General features: G+C 37.7%; 1 protein-coding gene across 6 annotated transcripts; it reads left to right on the plus strand.

Annotated features, from left to right (window-relative positions):
• The first annotated feature begins 7,661 nt into the window (after positions 1 to 7,661).
• On the plus strand, positions 7,662 to 12,277 carry LOC104442630 (toll/interleukin-1 receptor-like protein). 6 transcript variants are annotated; one of them, XM_039310616.1, is made up of 4 exons: positions 7,662 to 8,184; positions 8,289 to 8,377; positions 8,852 to 9,958; positions 10,109 to 12,277. In XM_039310616.1, the coding sequence occupies exon 4, from the start codon at positions 10,480 to 10,482 to the stop codon at positions 11,857 to 11,859; it is 1,380 nt and encodes a 459-aa protein (XP_039166550.1). In that variant the 5' UTR covers positions 7,662 to 8,184; positions 8,289 to 8,377; positions 8,852 to 9,958; positions 10,109 to 10,479; the 3' UTR covers positions 11,860 to 12,277. The 6 variants fall into 6 exon arrangements, with proteins under 6 accessions (XP_039166550.1, XP_039166552.1, XP_039166549.1 ...); XM_039310618.1 differs by lacking the exon at positions 8,852 to 9,958; XM_039310614.1 differs by having other exon boundaries at positions 7,663 to 8,377.
• Positions 12,278 to 17,051: the final 4,774 nt, after the last annotated feature.

The raw sequence follows: 17,051 nt of genomic DNA on the forward strand, positions 1-17,051 counted from the left end.
TGATGAATTTGAGGGATAAGATCACGGAAGCAAGGTCTTTCAAGGGAGGAGAGAGAGGAGACGAGAGGGAGAGGATAGAGTTCGCGGTCGTCCCCCAAAGAGGCCCTCAGAAGCAACTCCAGAAAAGCAAACACGGAAATTCCAGATCAACCTCCAGAGAGAAAAGAGAAATTTTCGCAACCTTGCAGCCAAAAATAATCAAAACCTTCAACTAGAGAGTGAAACGTCACTCAAATATATTTCCATCCATAGGTCGCACGTCCCAAATGGAGTTCGGGAAGGTCTCCTAAAGACCCCCAAAAACACCTCCTGGTGGGCCAAGAAACACTGAAAATTTTTCCAAGTGTTGAGCCTGATTGGTCACGAATGAGAGAAAGCGAGTGTTTTTGAGAGAGTTGAGAGACAAATGAGGAAAATCCATGACTTACAAGCCAAACTAGAATACATATAGTTTGGTTTTGTTTTAATTTGGCCAACAAAAGAGGTTTTGAAGCTTGATTTTGGAGGTCAATGAAAACCTCCGTTATCATTTCTTTCTTTGCAGATCTCGTTTTCCAGTTGAAGAAGCCAACTTCCACGGGCCCCTAAGGTAATTTCTCGGCTTCCTCGGCCAAGAGTCACTTGAAAAAGAAACTACGAAGCAAGGTAAGAATCTTAGACGTATTTTTGGTCAATTTTGAACATGTTTCAACCATGAAAAATCAAAATGAAAACTAGTCCAAGAAACTGATTTTTGAGGCTGGAATTTTTCTGAAGTGTTGAAATCTCTTCGAGAGTTTTGCGTGTGTGCTTCTTGGAGAGGTCGTTTTGATGTTGTTTGGTGGGTCATTCTCTATGATATTTGTTGCATTTTAAAGCTCATGTTACCTACTTTCATTCGGATTAAGTAGTGTTTCCCTTAGATCTCGTATGTGATGAGTGTTGGGGCTTGAATATGGGCATTTAACTTGTTTGCTTGACATGGGTTCAAACCCAGATTTGCAAAATCAGCTCAAATCCGCATATTTGATGACAATTTTAGCTTGGTTCCAGTGTGTTTTAAGCTATGATCTCTATCTAATATTGTTCTTTGCATGTGGTAGTATAACCTTGATATTTTAGTCCCACATGAGATTGCTTATGAGTGGAGATTGAAGGCTGCAAACATGGCTCGAGGAGGCTATTGGGGCTAGTTTAATGCACACCAAGTGTTCGACAAAACGCCCAAACTAAGCTTCGATCTTGAAACGGTCGATTTGGGCTTGATTATTATGATATTCATGTGTTGTGTTACTCCATGTTAACATAGAGCGGTTTAAGGAATTTATTAATTTAAAAATATATATAATTAAAAAAAAGAAAAATATGAAAATTTCAAAAATATCAAAAAATGTTAGATAGCATCAAATTGGGATAGAAATGACATATATGAAATTTTCCTAATTTTAAAAGGTCATTTTCCTAATTTAATGTTATTTTGGTATTTTATAACAATTTTTGTAAATAATCCATTTTGCGTAGATTAAAACTATTTAAAGTAATTTCATGCATATTTGAATTCTCATTTTGCTCATGGGGTCCTGTCCCAAGGCATGAATAATAAGACCATGTAATATTATTTGCTCGACTTGTATCGGGTTTACCTTTTCCGTGTTTATTTTCAAGTCATTTCAATTTTTTGGATGTTTACTTATGCGCCGCTTTTCATTAATTTGAGTATAAATTTCTCTTCTAAATTATGTTAGGATTAGTCTAGACATTAAAAAAAAAACTATAAAAACATTTGCATGGACACTTAGTTGTTTCATAAATATTATAATTGGTAATCAAGATTGTGTGGCCATTTAGATAAACAACCTTCCAATTTAGTGGTACCGCAAGGGCGCTAATAGAAACATTGGCGTAAACAAGTCCCCGTTCCTAGAAATCTCTGGATGCGTAGGAATCGAGACAACACTCTTGTGTCTTGATTGGTTTCTAGCCGACCCCAATAGGCTAGTGGCAATTCCCAAAATTATATAGATTATTAAGAACTAAAAATTCAAAATCCAATGTCGCGCGAGGTATGGGCTTGAGAGAGCTCGCGCTTAATTTAGGGCCATTGGTCCGCCTCTTTAGGCAAATACCCCTAAACCTTCTTCCTTTTCCCCGGACGAAAAAAAAGAGGTCGTGACAATTATTATTTTTTATTATTTTCGAATTTTTGTATTCTTTTTGTATTCTTTTTGTCTTTTCTTTTTTCTCTTCTCCCTCTTTTGGCATCATTTTTTCGCAATGGCTAGCAAGGCTTTGGCGAGGCTTGCCAACCACTAAGCAAGGGCTTAGCTCTCCAGTGCCTCATCGGCCACTACAAGTAAAAGAAGCCAAAGAGGAAGAAGAGAAAAAAGAAAAGGAAAAAGTAAAAAAATTAATAAAAATTCGAAAAAAAAATATATAAAAAAATTATTTGAAAATTTCGATGTTAGTATCAACCGAACGGCTAGTGCTGGCTAGCATCCGCGTCAATGGTGCCCAGCCAAATTTGGCCGGATGAACTGAATTTGTACCATTGTAAAAAGTTTATGATTAAATTTGCCAAAAAAAAAAGTTTATGTCCATCCAAACTTTTAGTTCAATCTCCTCAATAATCTTTTCAAATCCAGTTTTTGTCGATATTCAACTTTGCTTTGAGGCTTCCATTATCGGCCTTCTCTTGTTGGATTGACGTCCTCACCGAATGTCCTTTTTTTTTTTGGCTTTTAGCCCCGCAAGAGAAAGTGTCCCTTTCTTGGAATCTTAACAAATGATCCACTTAGCAATCTTTGCAACTTGTTGATAAATAATATATGATGGATAAGTGCGTTCTAGGTCCTAAAATTTGTTACGAAAGTGTAATTGAGTTCTAAAACTTTATAAAAAGTGTAATTGAGTCTTAAAACTTATTAAATTAGTACAATCAATATTAAAGACGTAGATCATAGCTCAATGTTAAATCCGATCTCAACAGATGCTGCATTTGGAAAGGAGTTCCTTACCTCCCGAAAGTCGTTGTCTGTGGTCGAAGATGACGGAGTGGATTTTAGTTTTGATACAATTGGCAAAGGCAAGATAAAGAAATTCAACTTTGATAAACTGTACATGAACCTTAAAGTATAGGCAGCTAGTTAATAAGTCGGTATGGATGTGAAATCTAACTTTAATATTCTATCTTCATACTTGTGTTGGTTACATATATTCACCCCTGTACAATTACCTCTTTGTGGAAATTAATGTCCGTGGTGATTAAGTGAGGCATGCTTCACATACCATTCAACCACTTCAAAATGTCCATTAAGTGAGGCATGATTACCAAGCAAGAAGTGATGTTATCCAAGCACTGGATAAAATAAACAATGATCCGATAAGTAACGGGACCTTAACAATCTAGAAGTGATATTCTAAAATGTCCATAAGAAGTAGGAAATATGGGTCGTTGAGAAAGTGGCTGAAACTTGAAACAAGGGAGTCAAGTAACTTTTCACGACGAAGACCATAAGCGCGAATGCTATTGGTCGACAAGAAAGAGGCCCCGTCTTGAGAAAATAATTGCGCGGTGATGTGAAATTTCAGCTAGATTGGGGCAAAAGAACGTTTCAAGTGCCATAACTTTGGCCAAATTGACACTTAAGTGTCATAACTTACGAAAGATACACTTAAGTGCCACATTCGAAAAAAAAAAACGGATCACTTGAGTGCCACTCCGACCAAAATCCGGCCAAAACGCCAACATTGCGTTTTCCGGCGAAGCGCCCAAAATGATGTCGTTTTGCACGGCGACGTGGCCAAAACGGCGTCGTTTTGGGCCGTGGTAAAAAATTTAAAAATTAATTAAATTAATTTTAAAATTAAATTTAGTTAAAATATTTAAAAATAATAATTTTAAAATTAAATTTGGTTGAAATATTAAAAAAAATTAATAATTCAAAATTTAAAAAAAAAAAAAAAAAAAAGTGGGGAGGCGGGCCGAGGGTTAATCCTCGCCGCCGCCGCGCCCCTCCACCGCCGGGAAGGGCTGGTGACGGCGGGGGAGGGTCGGCCGGGTCGCCGGGCCCGGCCGGGGTCGGCGACCATAGCCGACCGGCGGCGAGGGTTGGCGGCCCTCGCCCGGCCGGGGCCAAGGGCCGCCGCCCGCCGGGGTGGAGGGCCGCCGACCCTAAATCGGGCGAGGCCGCGACCCTCCCAAATCGTGGCGAGGTTGCGACCCTCGCCGCCGGCCGGGGGTCGGCCGGGGTCGCCCCGGCTAGGGCCCGGCCGACCTCGCCCCACCGTCGCCGCCCTTCCCGGCGGCGGCGGGCGGCACGGCGACGGGCCGAGGGATTAGCCCTCACCCGCCTCCCCCTTTCCTTTTTATTTTTAATTATTTTTAATTATTTTTAATTTTTTAATTATTAATTTTTTAATATTTCAACTAAATTTAATTTCAAAATTATTAATTTAAAATATTTTAACTAAATTTAATTTTAAAAATTATTATTTTTAAACATTTTAAATAAATTTAATTTAATTATTTATTTTATTTTATTTTTTTTTGCCACGTCGCCCAAAACAACGCCGTTTTGGCCACGCGCGTGAAAACGGCATCGTTTTGAGCTCGGTTTGCCGGAAAAGTGCCACGTCGACATTTTGGCCGGATTTTCGCTGACATTAGCACTCAAGTGATCCATTTTACTCTGATTTTGGCACTTAAGTGTACATTTCGTAAGTTATAGCACTTAAGTGTCCATTTGGCTAAAGTTAAGGCACTCTAGGGGTCTGCGCGTCGCTAGATTGGGTATTCTTAGAAAAATATAAAATTTTCTATTTATCTATTTTTCTTTCTCAACTTCTTCTTTCCTTGTAACCACTGTTGATATATATTGGATATTTTTAGGAAAATCTAATTTTGTAATACTCCAAGCATGCTGCGTGATGCCTCGGACATGGCTTGAGTTTCTTCTTATAATGTGTTACATGCCTTTTTCAAGATATTCGATGATTCCTTGTATCCTTCTGTAGATGTTTTACTCATGCACCTTCTTGTGGACAAGCATATTTCTTCTCAACGATGTCCTATATGTTTTTGGCTATGAAAATGCTTCATAGTCAAAGTTGTTTCAATTGAACGAGACTTTAGGTCTGATTAATGGAGGTCGACAATTGGGCATAGAGTGAACAAAATGATCCAGGCCATCTTGGTGACGATAAATTTGGATTTTAAAATTATTTGCTTTGATCTAAGCATTTTCGACATTAGTTTGATTATATTGGTATGTTATGAAAACAATTCGTAAATTTTGAAGTGCAAATAGGAGTTGATACTTTCTAAAAACTGTTATAGTAACTTACTAATACATTACTCGCTAAATGAATATACATGTCAATGATCAAACACCATGTGTGAAAGGAAGGACAGTGGCCCTCTTCTTTTCTAAAAGTAAAAATTATGATGATGCCTTGGAAGACCAAGAAACAAAGTGCTGGGAGTCGCTGAGAAAAACCATACTCCTAAATGGCCGACAGAGAGTATTGGGATGGTCAAAAAGATAAAGTTTTTTTTTTTTTTTTTTTGCAGGAGGAACTGCTTTGGTCGAAAGCCGCCACGTAAACCCTCAGGTGACGCTAGCCCAAGACTCACCACTAGGGTGCCACGCGTAATACACCTAATGGTCTGCCAGCTTCCCTGCAACTTGCGTTGCAGGGGCTTCAACACCTGACCTTTCCTTCAAAAGGCAAGGCCTACCTAGCAGAATCACCACGGCCGGTGGTTCAAAAAGGTAAAGTTGGTTACCAAAATAGCCCAAAATTACTCGGATTGTGCTGCATGGACAATGGCTTTTTCCTGAACATGTTAGTCAATTAATCAAGTTAATTAATAAGTTATGATAATTGATAATTGAATATTCGAAACGTGCCGTAGTTGATATCATGCTTTGAAAGGAGAACGTAAGTTTTCTTTTGATTGCTAATTTACACAGACACGACAGGTTAATGCTCCAAACAAAATAAATAATTCGTGAAAAAGGTGATATAATGAATTTAGGATAAGGTTAGCGTCCGACAATAATTATGACAAAAAAGAAAAGTCAGTTGACAAATTCTACCGAGATCTGATCTTATTCCACGAGATTTTTTTCACATGAAGAAGGATGAACATAGCGGCTGATGGACTCAAAGTCTAATATTGGTTACGAGCCCCAGGACCGTGAAAGCCGGTCGAGTACCTAATACAATTTCAAGTAATGAAACAAGAATATCCCAACAAAGCATTGGAGGTCGTTCTCTGCCGCCATCCACAACCCACAACGTACATAAAGCCCACCGGAAGAAGACGAACAGAGTTCTGCATTATGTTCTTTACTGCATGAGAATCAAGATGACTATTCTTCTTGAGGAAAGGGAATTTGTGTCTGTATCGTCCGATAAGACAGCATGCTTGTAAACAGAGATTTCACTGGGTACCTAAGTGTCAGACTATTGAAATTCCTCACAAATTTCATGATTGCCAGTGGATAATGCTCTTAAGCTAGATTAGCATCAGCCTGTGCAGCACTTTTGTAGCAATTTTCAAATGAAAACTTTTCATTCTTCATCAGGATATCTTAGGACTGTCAACATTTTCGCCCCCATCTATTTCTTTATGTTGGAAACGTTAGAACTACGAAAAGAAAATGGAATTGGGCGCGGCCGCGGAGAACAATGGTTTCAACATCAATGACGACAATGATGGCAGCATCCACGAATGGAGGCTTTGCAAAAGATGATCGGGCTCTACCTACATCTTTCTTGTGATCTCAATTTGTCTAAAATCAATCTGTTCTGAACATGAAAACATTTGTTTTGAGAACTTGTCTTCAGTAGTCGTTGAAAAAGGCTATGTCACACTTTGAAGCTTTCTTGGAAGGATATTGCAGGGTTCAAGGAAGGTTCCCAGAAGCATCTCCTTACTCAAAAGAAACAAAGCAAGAACTGATATTGTACATCAAACTGAGACTTTCTTGTTTTTTTTTTTTTTTTTTTTCGACAGGTAAAGTTACTTTTATTTTTCCAAACATAGGACCTGCAACTTGCATGCGCATTTGAAGAAATATTTAGCCACTAACTTTGGTTTTTTTAATTATCCGCCAATAGCATTCGATCTATGGTCTTCCGTCAAAAAAAAAAAAATTTGCTCTTCTGTTTCAATCATTTTATAGGTTCAGGGAAGGTTCCCAGAAGCATCTCCTAATTCAAAAGAAACAAAACAAGAACTGATTTCATACCTAAAACGGAGACTTTCTTGTTTTTTTTTTCCCAACGGGTAAGATACTTTTATTAGACCGATATAAGGAAAGGGTGGATCAAAGAGAATAAATACAATATTGTGTGCAAAAAAGCAAAGAAAATAAAAAAGTAATAATACTTGGAATGAGGTAAATTAATGCATAATGAAAGTTTAATTCCTTGATTTCCACGTATGTCATGCCATAATCACGTTCTTCCGAACTGTTGCACACGGGGCCTGCAACTGCACGCGCGACAAGCCAGCTAGCTGTGACCGTCCTCAGATGTAAACGTCCTCAATTGGCTCCTGCTAATGGGGCCTTCAACTGCATTCACAAGTGTGTCGACCACAACTTTAGTTTTTATTTTTAATCATCGACCAATAGCATTCGATCTTATGGTCTTCGTCGTAAAAAATCGCTACATCCTGTTTCCACCATCTTTTCATAGACCCATAGAATTCTCCTATAACTACATTATTTGCTCATAACGTATTGACGCGGAATATTTTCTGTTTCCACCATCTTTTCTTAGACCCTTAGAATTCTCCTATAACTACATTATTTGCTTTTACGCGGAATATTTATCATCGAGCGAGAGAGGGAGAGAGGGAAAGAGAGGTCTGCTTAGCTGAGCAAATTACGGCTATGGCAAGCTCAGATGCTGGAACATCATGGGGAAGCGAGTACCAAGTGTTTCTGAGTTTCAGAGGACCCGACACTCGAACTGGATTTACCGATGTCCTCTTTCATAGCTTGATTGACGTTGGAATCCACGTGTTTCGAGATGATGAAGAACTCCGTGTCGGTGAAAGAATCGATGAATCACTGCTGCAAGTGATCAACAACTCCAGGATCTACATACCGGTCTTCTCTCGGAACTATGCTTCGAGCCAATGGTGCCTTTGCGAGCTCGCACAGATCGTGGCAAACACCTTGAAATCTGAAGGTAATAAAGAGATCCTACCTATTTTCTTTGACGTGGAACCTAACGATGTTAAATTGAAGACCCCACTATATCACAATGCCATACTCAATTTGGAGCACGAGAAGAAGTTGAGCAACGAGCAAGTAAATGTTTGGAGAGAGGCCCTCATGGAGGTTGATGCCATAAAGGGGTGGGAGGTGAAGAAATACAAAGGGTAAGCTAGCTATTTTCAAGATACTTGTTTCCCCAATTTTCCTTAACACTTAATAATAGATCTCAAAATTCCAGTATGATTGAGGTGGGAGTTTTATTATAGTAATACTAAATGATGAATCTTTACGTCTGCAAAACAAAATGTGAAGACATGATATTCAACTTCTACAGTTGTTGCTCGACAATTGCACAAATTTTTATACAACAATTTTGCTCGAAAATCCCAAGATTGCTACTCTCATGTTGAAATCAAGTTGAATTTTGGGTCATGACATAGCATCAACGTTGTCGAGGGCCTAAAAGTATGTTTTGGAGAGACCTTAATCTCCAATATGGACTTTTAGAATATCACTCCTAGATTTAAGGTCCCACTACTTATCAGATCATTGTGTAGTTTATCCAATGCTTGAATGACATCACTTCTAGTTAGGTAATCGTGAATTTTCTCACTAAAATGGATTTTCCATTGTGGCAGCCACGGAGAACTAATCAAATTGGTAGTTGCGAAGGTCGTGGAATGTTTGAAGTCAAAACATAGATTGGTGACTGAATATTTAGTTGGAATCGATGATCAAGTAGTAGCAGTAAGCAAATTATTAGATGTCGATTCCGATGGTGTGAGACTCGTTAAAATTTATGGCATGGGAGGTATTGGAAAAACTACACTTGCCAAGGTCATCTTCAACCTACTTTCTTCTCATTTTGGAAAGTGTTGTTGTTTCCTTGAAGACGTTCGAGAGAAATCATCAAGAACCGATGGCTTAGTTCACTTGCAAAAAAGGTTACTATCCGAAATCGGCCATCCTACAGGAACAAAGAACATTGATGAAATTGATTATGGAATTAAGAGGATTGAAGAAATACTTTGTAATAAGAAAGTCCTTATTGTACTCGATGATGTTGATAACAATGAACAAGTGGAGAAATTAGTTGGAAAGGGTACTTTATATTCAGGATCCAGAATATTGATTACAACTAGACATAAAGATATCTTGCAAGTCAATAGACAAAATCATCAGATTTTAGATTATGAAATGGAGGTGATGAGTGATGGACATGCACTTGAGCTTTTCAGTAGGCATGCATTTAACACAGACTTTCCTTCAGATGATTACAATCATCTTTCAAGGGAGATTGTATTTGCTACCGGGAGACTTCCGTTGGCTCTTGAGGTGATTGGTTCATTCCTCTGCCACAAACCACAAGAACTATGGAAAGAGACATTGCATAAGTTAAGAAAAGCACCTCATGAGGATGTTTTTGGAAAGTTGAAGATCAGCTATGATGCCTTAAATTTCAAGCAACAACAAATTTTCCTCGATATTGCATGCTTTTTCATCGGTGAAGATAAGGCAAATGCAATCTACCTATGGAAAGGTTGTGAGTTTTTCCCAGATACAGAATTGCTGCCCTCATTGGCATGTCTTTGGTGAAGATCGTGGAGAATGATAAGTTTTGGATGCACGATCAACTTAGAGATCTAGGAAGAGAAATTGTTCTCCAAGAGAATCCAATAAATCTTGAGGAGCGGAGTAGGATATGGATTAGGGAGGAGGGCCTTGATGCAATAAGACCAAAGGAGGTAAAGCACTTCTAGAGAGATCTAACTAGTTTTTGCCATAGATTCCACTACATTGTACCTTATTGGGTTTTTGTTTACTTTCCTTTTTATAATCCTTTGGCTTTATGAGATAGAATACTAACATCACTCATTTCCCATTCTCATTTGCAGATAAACAAAAAGGTTCAAGCACTATCCCTTTATTCATCTAGACAAAGTATGCTTGATGACTTTGTTCAAATTAAAAGGATTGGAAGGTTTGAACATCTAAGGTTCCTTAAATTATCAAAATTAACCCTCATTAGAGATGCAACATTTCATCTTCCCAAATCAATATTGATTTCTTTGAATTATCCTCTGCAAAAACGGACCAACATGTACCTAAAGAATTTAGTTGTTCTTGAATTTGTCGACGTTATTTTCGCAGATGATCCGGGATTACAAAACTCACTTAAGGTGCGCAATATTCTTATTCCTATTTTTTTTTCTTGGAAAGTAATATTTGATTGTTCATCTATTGAGTATTGCATTCATTTTGACAGATGGCAACAAAATTGAAAGTTCTTTCTTTTGAAAATTGTTGGAACATAATCAGAACACCCGATTTCTATGGATGCCCGAATTTAGAGAAGCTTAATTTCAAATGGTGTAAAGATTTGAGGAAAATCAGTGGCTCTATTGGGAAGTTGAAGTGTCTGATTGACTTGAGGATTTATAGCTACAATTCTCTCAAACATTTGCCTGAAGAAATTGGGGACCTAGTGAATCTACAATATTTTGTTGTAGATTGTTATAAAATTAAGAGACTCCCAAATTTCATAGGGAAGTTGAAATCATTATGTGAGTTGCACTTTAAAGGTTGCATTTCTCATAATTTAGATTCTGCAAATTCATGGAATTTACCTTGTGTTATTGAAATGCTCCATAATCACTCTTTAAAAGATCGACTTCCTTCTGGCATTGGAAGTTTGCCCCTTCTAAGAATCCTAAATCTATCAGGAACTTGTGTCAGTGAAGTTCCAAAGACCATCAGCATGCTTCCTTGCCTACAAAGAATCGAGTTGATGGGATGCAATAATATTCAAGAGTTGCCAACCCTCCCAACAAGTTTAACCCATCTAGAAGTGTCATCTAAATTGTTGCGGGTAGTCTCGGATCTTTCAAACTTGACTAATTTGGTTGAGTTGTATCTATCAGGAACTCATGTCAGTGAAGTTCCAAAGACCATCGGCACGCTTCCTCGCCTACAAAGAATTAAGTCGATACGATGCGATACTATTCAAGAGTTGCCGACCCTCCCAACAAGTTTAACCCTTCTAGAAGTGTCATCTAAATCGTTGCCGGTAGTCTTGGATCTTTCGAACTTGACTAATTTGATTGAGTTGCATCTAGTTGATTATGGAAAAGTAAGAGATAAACTTTGTACCAATGAGTTAGGATGGATTGGGAAGTTATCCAAACTGACAAAATTGACCGTCGGACTTCACAATGCCCTTGTTCCTATTGAGATGGCTTCCCTTCCTGTGCTAAACAAACTTTTGTTGTTTGGATTCAACCAACAAACCTTTCCGCAACTACCCCTATCTCTGGAAAGGCTAAGGCTTGGAAATTTCAATTCAGCTGTGTCACTCTCTCCGAACCTAAGAAATTTGTTATGTTTAGAACTGTATAATTCTCCAATGCAAGAAATACAACTTGATGGGCTTCAACTTCCACAGCTAAAGGAGTTGCGTGTGGAAGGCTGGCAACACCTTGAAAGGTTGAGGCTATCAAGAATGAGGAAGCTAAACGATGTCAACGTGAATTTGTGTATGAAGTTAGTTGAGATCCAATTTTCTTGGGTGTTTGAATCACTAGAGGCATTGGATATTGGAGATGGCGAGTCCTTGGAAAGGATAGTTTATGAGTCTATAATGAATTGATTAGTTGTGAAGGGAGGCTAATTTTTCCATCGACAGTCTTAAATAAGTTGCATACTCTCTCCCTGTGGTGTTGCCCTAAGATACTCGACGTTCAAGTTGTGGGTACGTTGGAATCGTGGGAACGCTTAGCCATTGAGAGTTGTCCTTACTTGCAACGTCTCGGTGGTTTGTCAAACTTAAAGAAGCTAAAGTCTTTATCAATCAGGAGCTGTGAGAGGCTACGGGATGTTGAGGGCATCGACGAGTTGGAGTTTTTGAACCATTTATCACTTTATAGTTGCACATCGTTGGAAAGGTTGATTGATGTGTCAACCACCAAACTGCCAAATGATTGCCATGTACAGATCCAAAAGTGCGGGAGATTACCTGGGGTTAAGAAAGGATTCAGCGGCTCCGTCCAGTCCTTCAAGCATTATAAGGCGAGCCTGGATCATTCTCTCTATTTCCTTTTTTATATTTTCTTGACGCAACCGTCCATGAACACCAATTCAACTCTAAGGTAGATTTGTAATAATGGTGAGAAATTAAAAAATAAACAAAAATCAACTAATATTTGATGTCACTTATTTTAAAACCCACTCGATATAATTTGTTTTATTTTTAGCTCATGTTTTCTCATTTTCTTTTCTTTTCTTTTTCACATGAGAAAGTTCTATATGTGCAGCAAATCTATGGGACAAGGTCAGCTTTTATCAAAAGTCATTGGAAAAATTGCAATTTTTAGCAAAAAAAATATATAAATTAACTCAGAGTATTTCATTAAAATGTTATTTTCACTTTATATGAAATGAGTTGTTTATTTAGCGAATTTTTATGTAATACACTCCACTTTATTGTCATTTCTTGTTTAATACTATTCAGTATGGAGATGAGTTTAGTGATTTGCAATTTTCACAATGAAAATAGAACACTAAAAGAATCCTATACTCATTCCACAATTTCAATAAGAATTTGCTGAGGGAATTCTTTCAAGAACACAACTTAAATGGTCCACTGATCCACAAATCGACTGACTTATGTTATTGATGGAGTTGAGTGTGAATTGAATTGGCATGTGGATGGGGTCGGCCAAATAAGATGCGTGTTCCAAAAGCATCTAGAAATATTTATTAAGATTTATCATTCTAAAAAAAACAATGAAAATCTAATTTTTGAAAGTCTGCATCTTCCCCGGTTTTTGACCGTGTTTGTTTATGGCCACTTTAAACATCGTTCAGACATTTATTTTTTCAGTTGTGAGGCATTTCATTTCATTTCATTGACCTGCTTCCACTACACTAGATAGAGAAGGGGAAAATGAGGAGAAAATGCTTCATCTACTTAATTTCTAACTAGCCCCGGTCTTCTTTTCTTTTTCTTTTTCTTTTTTCAAGTAAGAACATATTGTTATTTCTATCTTAGAAGCTTATATCTAAGGCAGATAATGGGTCAGACCAATAAAATGTCTTACTAATGTCATGGACATAGGTAGCGTACGAGTCAAAGACAGGGCAGATGGCTACAATGTAAAATTGTTTACATTTGGTGAAATGGAAAATCGAACTCGTTTGATGTGCATTATCCACATACACAATTTCGTTCTAATCCTACATGATTTACAACATTTTCTTGTGCCATATTGTTTCCTCTTCTATATTGATCCTTTCTCTTATTTCAATCTCAACAAATACAGCCAAAACTTGTATGTATGACTTTCATCAGTATCTTTTGAGGATTTTAAAGCAACTCCTATCTTTTTTATTGCATTATTTTAATCATGCCATTCCTTTTTCGAAAGCTTTCTCCTAAAATTGGTTATGATTTTATTTTTCAGGAATCGGACTTTGATTCGACAACATGTTTCGGACACTTGTGAAGTTTTGAAGGCAATCCACACGATAATTGTTATATTGCAGGGACAAAACTAGCATAATATCTTATCATGGTCAATGCACTGAAGAGTCCAAAGGTTTCTGAGAATGATTTCCAACCAGACATCAACTTAGGATGCAGGTGTGACCTCATCATTTTCAAGCTAGAAAGATGATTTACCCTTGTGGCAGAATTAAGAGAGTTGTTGTTCTTCACATCAACATTTCTTTGAATCCTTAAAGGATTCCTTGCTTGAATTAGTTATTTCAAATTTGTCCCATCTCTTTTTGATTGGTCTTAGACAACTCATTCAAATTGCCCGTCTTGCATGAAGAACTGCAAAAGTTTAGTACAAGCAGATTAAGCATATGCAGAATAATGTTGTGTGAAAGGCCTCATCCAATATATGAAATCTACTTGTTAGAGCTGGCAATCTCTCCAAGACGGATATGACATAACATGAACATCATCATACATAGAACAAAAATGGCACGGCATTGATACATCATACTCTCTCATTTCACGTGACCCAACATGAATATGTCAGGCCACGGCACATTGTGAGCCCTACTTCCAAGCTTGTATCTTCTAGTAGCTAATTCAGTCATATGTGTTGGAGAAATCTCTCTAGAGTGTTTTGAAGCTGACAAAACGTTTCTATCAGTCTAGTCTGGAAGTCATGCGAGATCCTTGTACTTAGAGTCCAAGACTTTTAGATCACCGAGACTCAGCACACAAGACTCAAGACTCAAGACTATTCTCATTGACAGTTTCTAATCTAGAGACGAAGGCGATCCAAAGCTAAAGTGTTTGGTTAAGGATTTGGTCTTGTCGATTGGAGAAGATCTCCTGGCTGGATTTGATACAACGGATTAATTATTCGAAATCAAGATCGTTTGAAGATCCGATAATTGACGAAATATTCTTGGAAGGTTCTATTCTTGGAAACCAAGATCCTGATTGTATGGGCGAACGTGATTGATGGGCTATCGACGTGTTCCTTTAATAGCTCGAATGACCTTCTTAATTGATTCTGTCCAACGGGAAGATTGGAAGAATTCCTTTGGTAAGTGCCAACGGGTATGATGGCATAAATGAGTATAAAAGAAGACGTTCAGTTATTCTAGTAAGTGCTCGATAGAGAAATTCCAAGTCTAAAGCTCCTTGATTATTAGTCGATTCATATTGAGCGAAACTGTACTCACAAAGAGAGTCTATACTTAGTGATACCTTGAGAGAGTGTAATAGATCTTCTACACCAAGAAATCAAGGAAGAACAGTGCTGTAATATCTTTTTGTTCATAGTGGAATCCAGCCAGTGGGCTGTCAGTGCAGAAGAGTGGACGTAGGCTTGAAATAAGCCGAACCACTATAAACCTCGTGTTCAATTTTCTCTTCCCTACTCTCAATCTTACGTTGATCGTTGTTTGTTTATTGACGAAGAAAAATTGTCTCATTTCTATCAATTGTCTAGCATTGTGCAATTATCATTAGAAATTACTCGTTATACCTATTCACCCTCCCCTCTAGGTACTTATACTAGTCATATCAATTGGTATAAGAGCTCGTGTACTCACTTTATTTGAAGTGTTTTACTTCAGAGTAAAAGATCCATTGCTAGTATGCTAGCTCCAGGGCTGGTCAAAGGTCAAAGCAATACCAGACCTCCTTCCTTTGATGGAAAGGACTACAACATCTAGAAAAACAAAATGAAAGCATTTCTTCGATCAAAGGATCCTCTGGAATGGGACGTTGTAGAAAAAGGAATCACTCCTAAAGTTGCATCCGTCTCGAAAGAGGGAAAGAAACTGATGAGACCAGAGAATGTCTCGGGAAGAGATAATCAAGAGACAAACTCTTGATGCAAAAGCTATATATTCTTTATATTGTGCCTTGTCACCCAAGAATATAACAGAATATTATCTTGTGTTACAGACAAAAGAAGTCCAGGATAGGTTACATATCACCTATGAAGGAACGATCGAGTAAAAGAGACCCAAGGAATCAACATCCTTCTCGGTCAATATGAAGCCTTCAAAATGAGACTGGAGAATCTATAACCCGACATGTTTAGCCGTTTTATAGAAATTGTAAATGGTCTTGAAAATCAAGGACAAGCAATTTCTGATCCCATGAAGGTAAACAAGCTACTGGTTTTAAGATCTTCTTTCAAGAAGGAATATGTTCGAATCAAAGCAAAGACTCTACTCAGTCTTTTATGGGTCGAAGGCATGGAAATATCTATCTTTTGGATATGAAACCGGATGAATCGCAATGCTTAATTTCAATTCAAGACGAAGCAAGCTTGTGGCACAGAAAGCTTGGTCACATAAATATGAAGTAGATAGCCAAAATCTCATCAAAGCAGCTTGTTCGTGGTCTACCCAATTTATCATACCGAAAGTCTGATCTATGCACTCCATGTATATTGGGAAAGCAGGTAAGAAATTCATTTAAGCCAATAAATCATGTCTCTACTAATCATGTACTGCAGACAGTTGCATATGGATCTCTTCGGACCAACCGAACCCAGAGCATTGAGGTAAGAAATATTGCCTAGTAATCGTGGGCGATTACTCCCGATTTACTTGGGTATATTTCCTTGCAAGTAAGTCTGAAACCTTCTCGTATTTTGAAAAATTTGCTAAAAAGGTTCAAAATGAAAAATGATATGTTATTTCAAGTATAAGAATAGACCATGGAGGTGAATTTGAAAATCAAGATTTTACAAAATTTTGTGATGAATCTAGCCTCAAGCATGTGTTCTCCTCTCCATACACTCCCTCACAAAATGAAGTTGTGGAAAGAAAGAATAGATCTCTTCAAGAAATGGCTAGAACTCTTTTAATTGAAAGTAAGATTTCTTCACAATTTTGGTGAAGCTATTTCAACAGTGTGCTATATCATAAATAGAGTCTTTTTAAGACCTATTTTGAGAAAACCCTTATGAGTTATTCAAAGGTAAGAAGCCTATTGTTTCGTACTTTCATGTGTTCGGTTGCAAATGCTTTATATTGAAAAATGCAAAAGATCGAGTTGGTAAGTTTGAAGAAAGATAAGATGAATGCATCTTCCTTGGATATTCTACATCAAGCAAAGCTTACAAGAGTCTATAACAAGAAGAGTCAATCAGTGAGCTCCAAACTCTTCAAAGCTTGCATCTCAAGAAGCATCTCAGACTCTGGAAGACCAACATCAAGTTGTTCGTGAAGATTCAAGTAAAGAAAGAGATCATCAATCAGACAAATCAACCAAAGTGATGGAAGCATAAGTCTAGTCATTCCAAAGATCTCATTATTGGCTAAATTAATGAAGGAATTCGCACCAGATCCAAAAGGCGT

The sequence above is a fragment of the Eucalyptus grandis genome, chromosome 4 (genome assembly GCF_016545825.1).
Source record: "Eucalyptus grandis isolate ANBG69807.140 chromosome 4, ASM1654582v1, whole genome shotgun sequence".
NCBI lineage: Eukaryota > Viridiplantae > Streptophyta > Magnoliopsida > Myrtales > Myrtaceae > Eucalyptus > Eucalyptus grandis.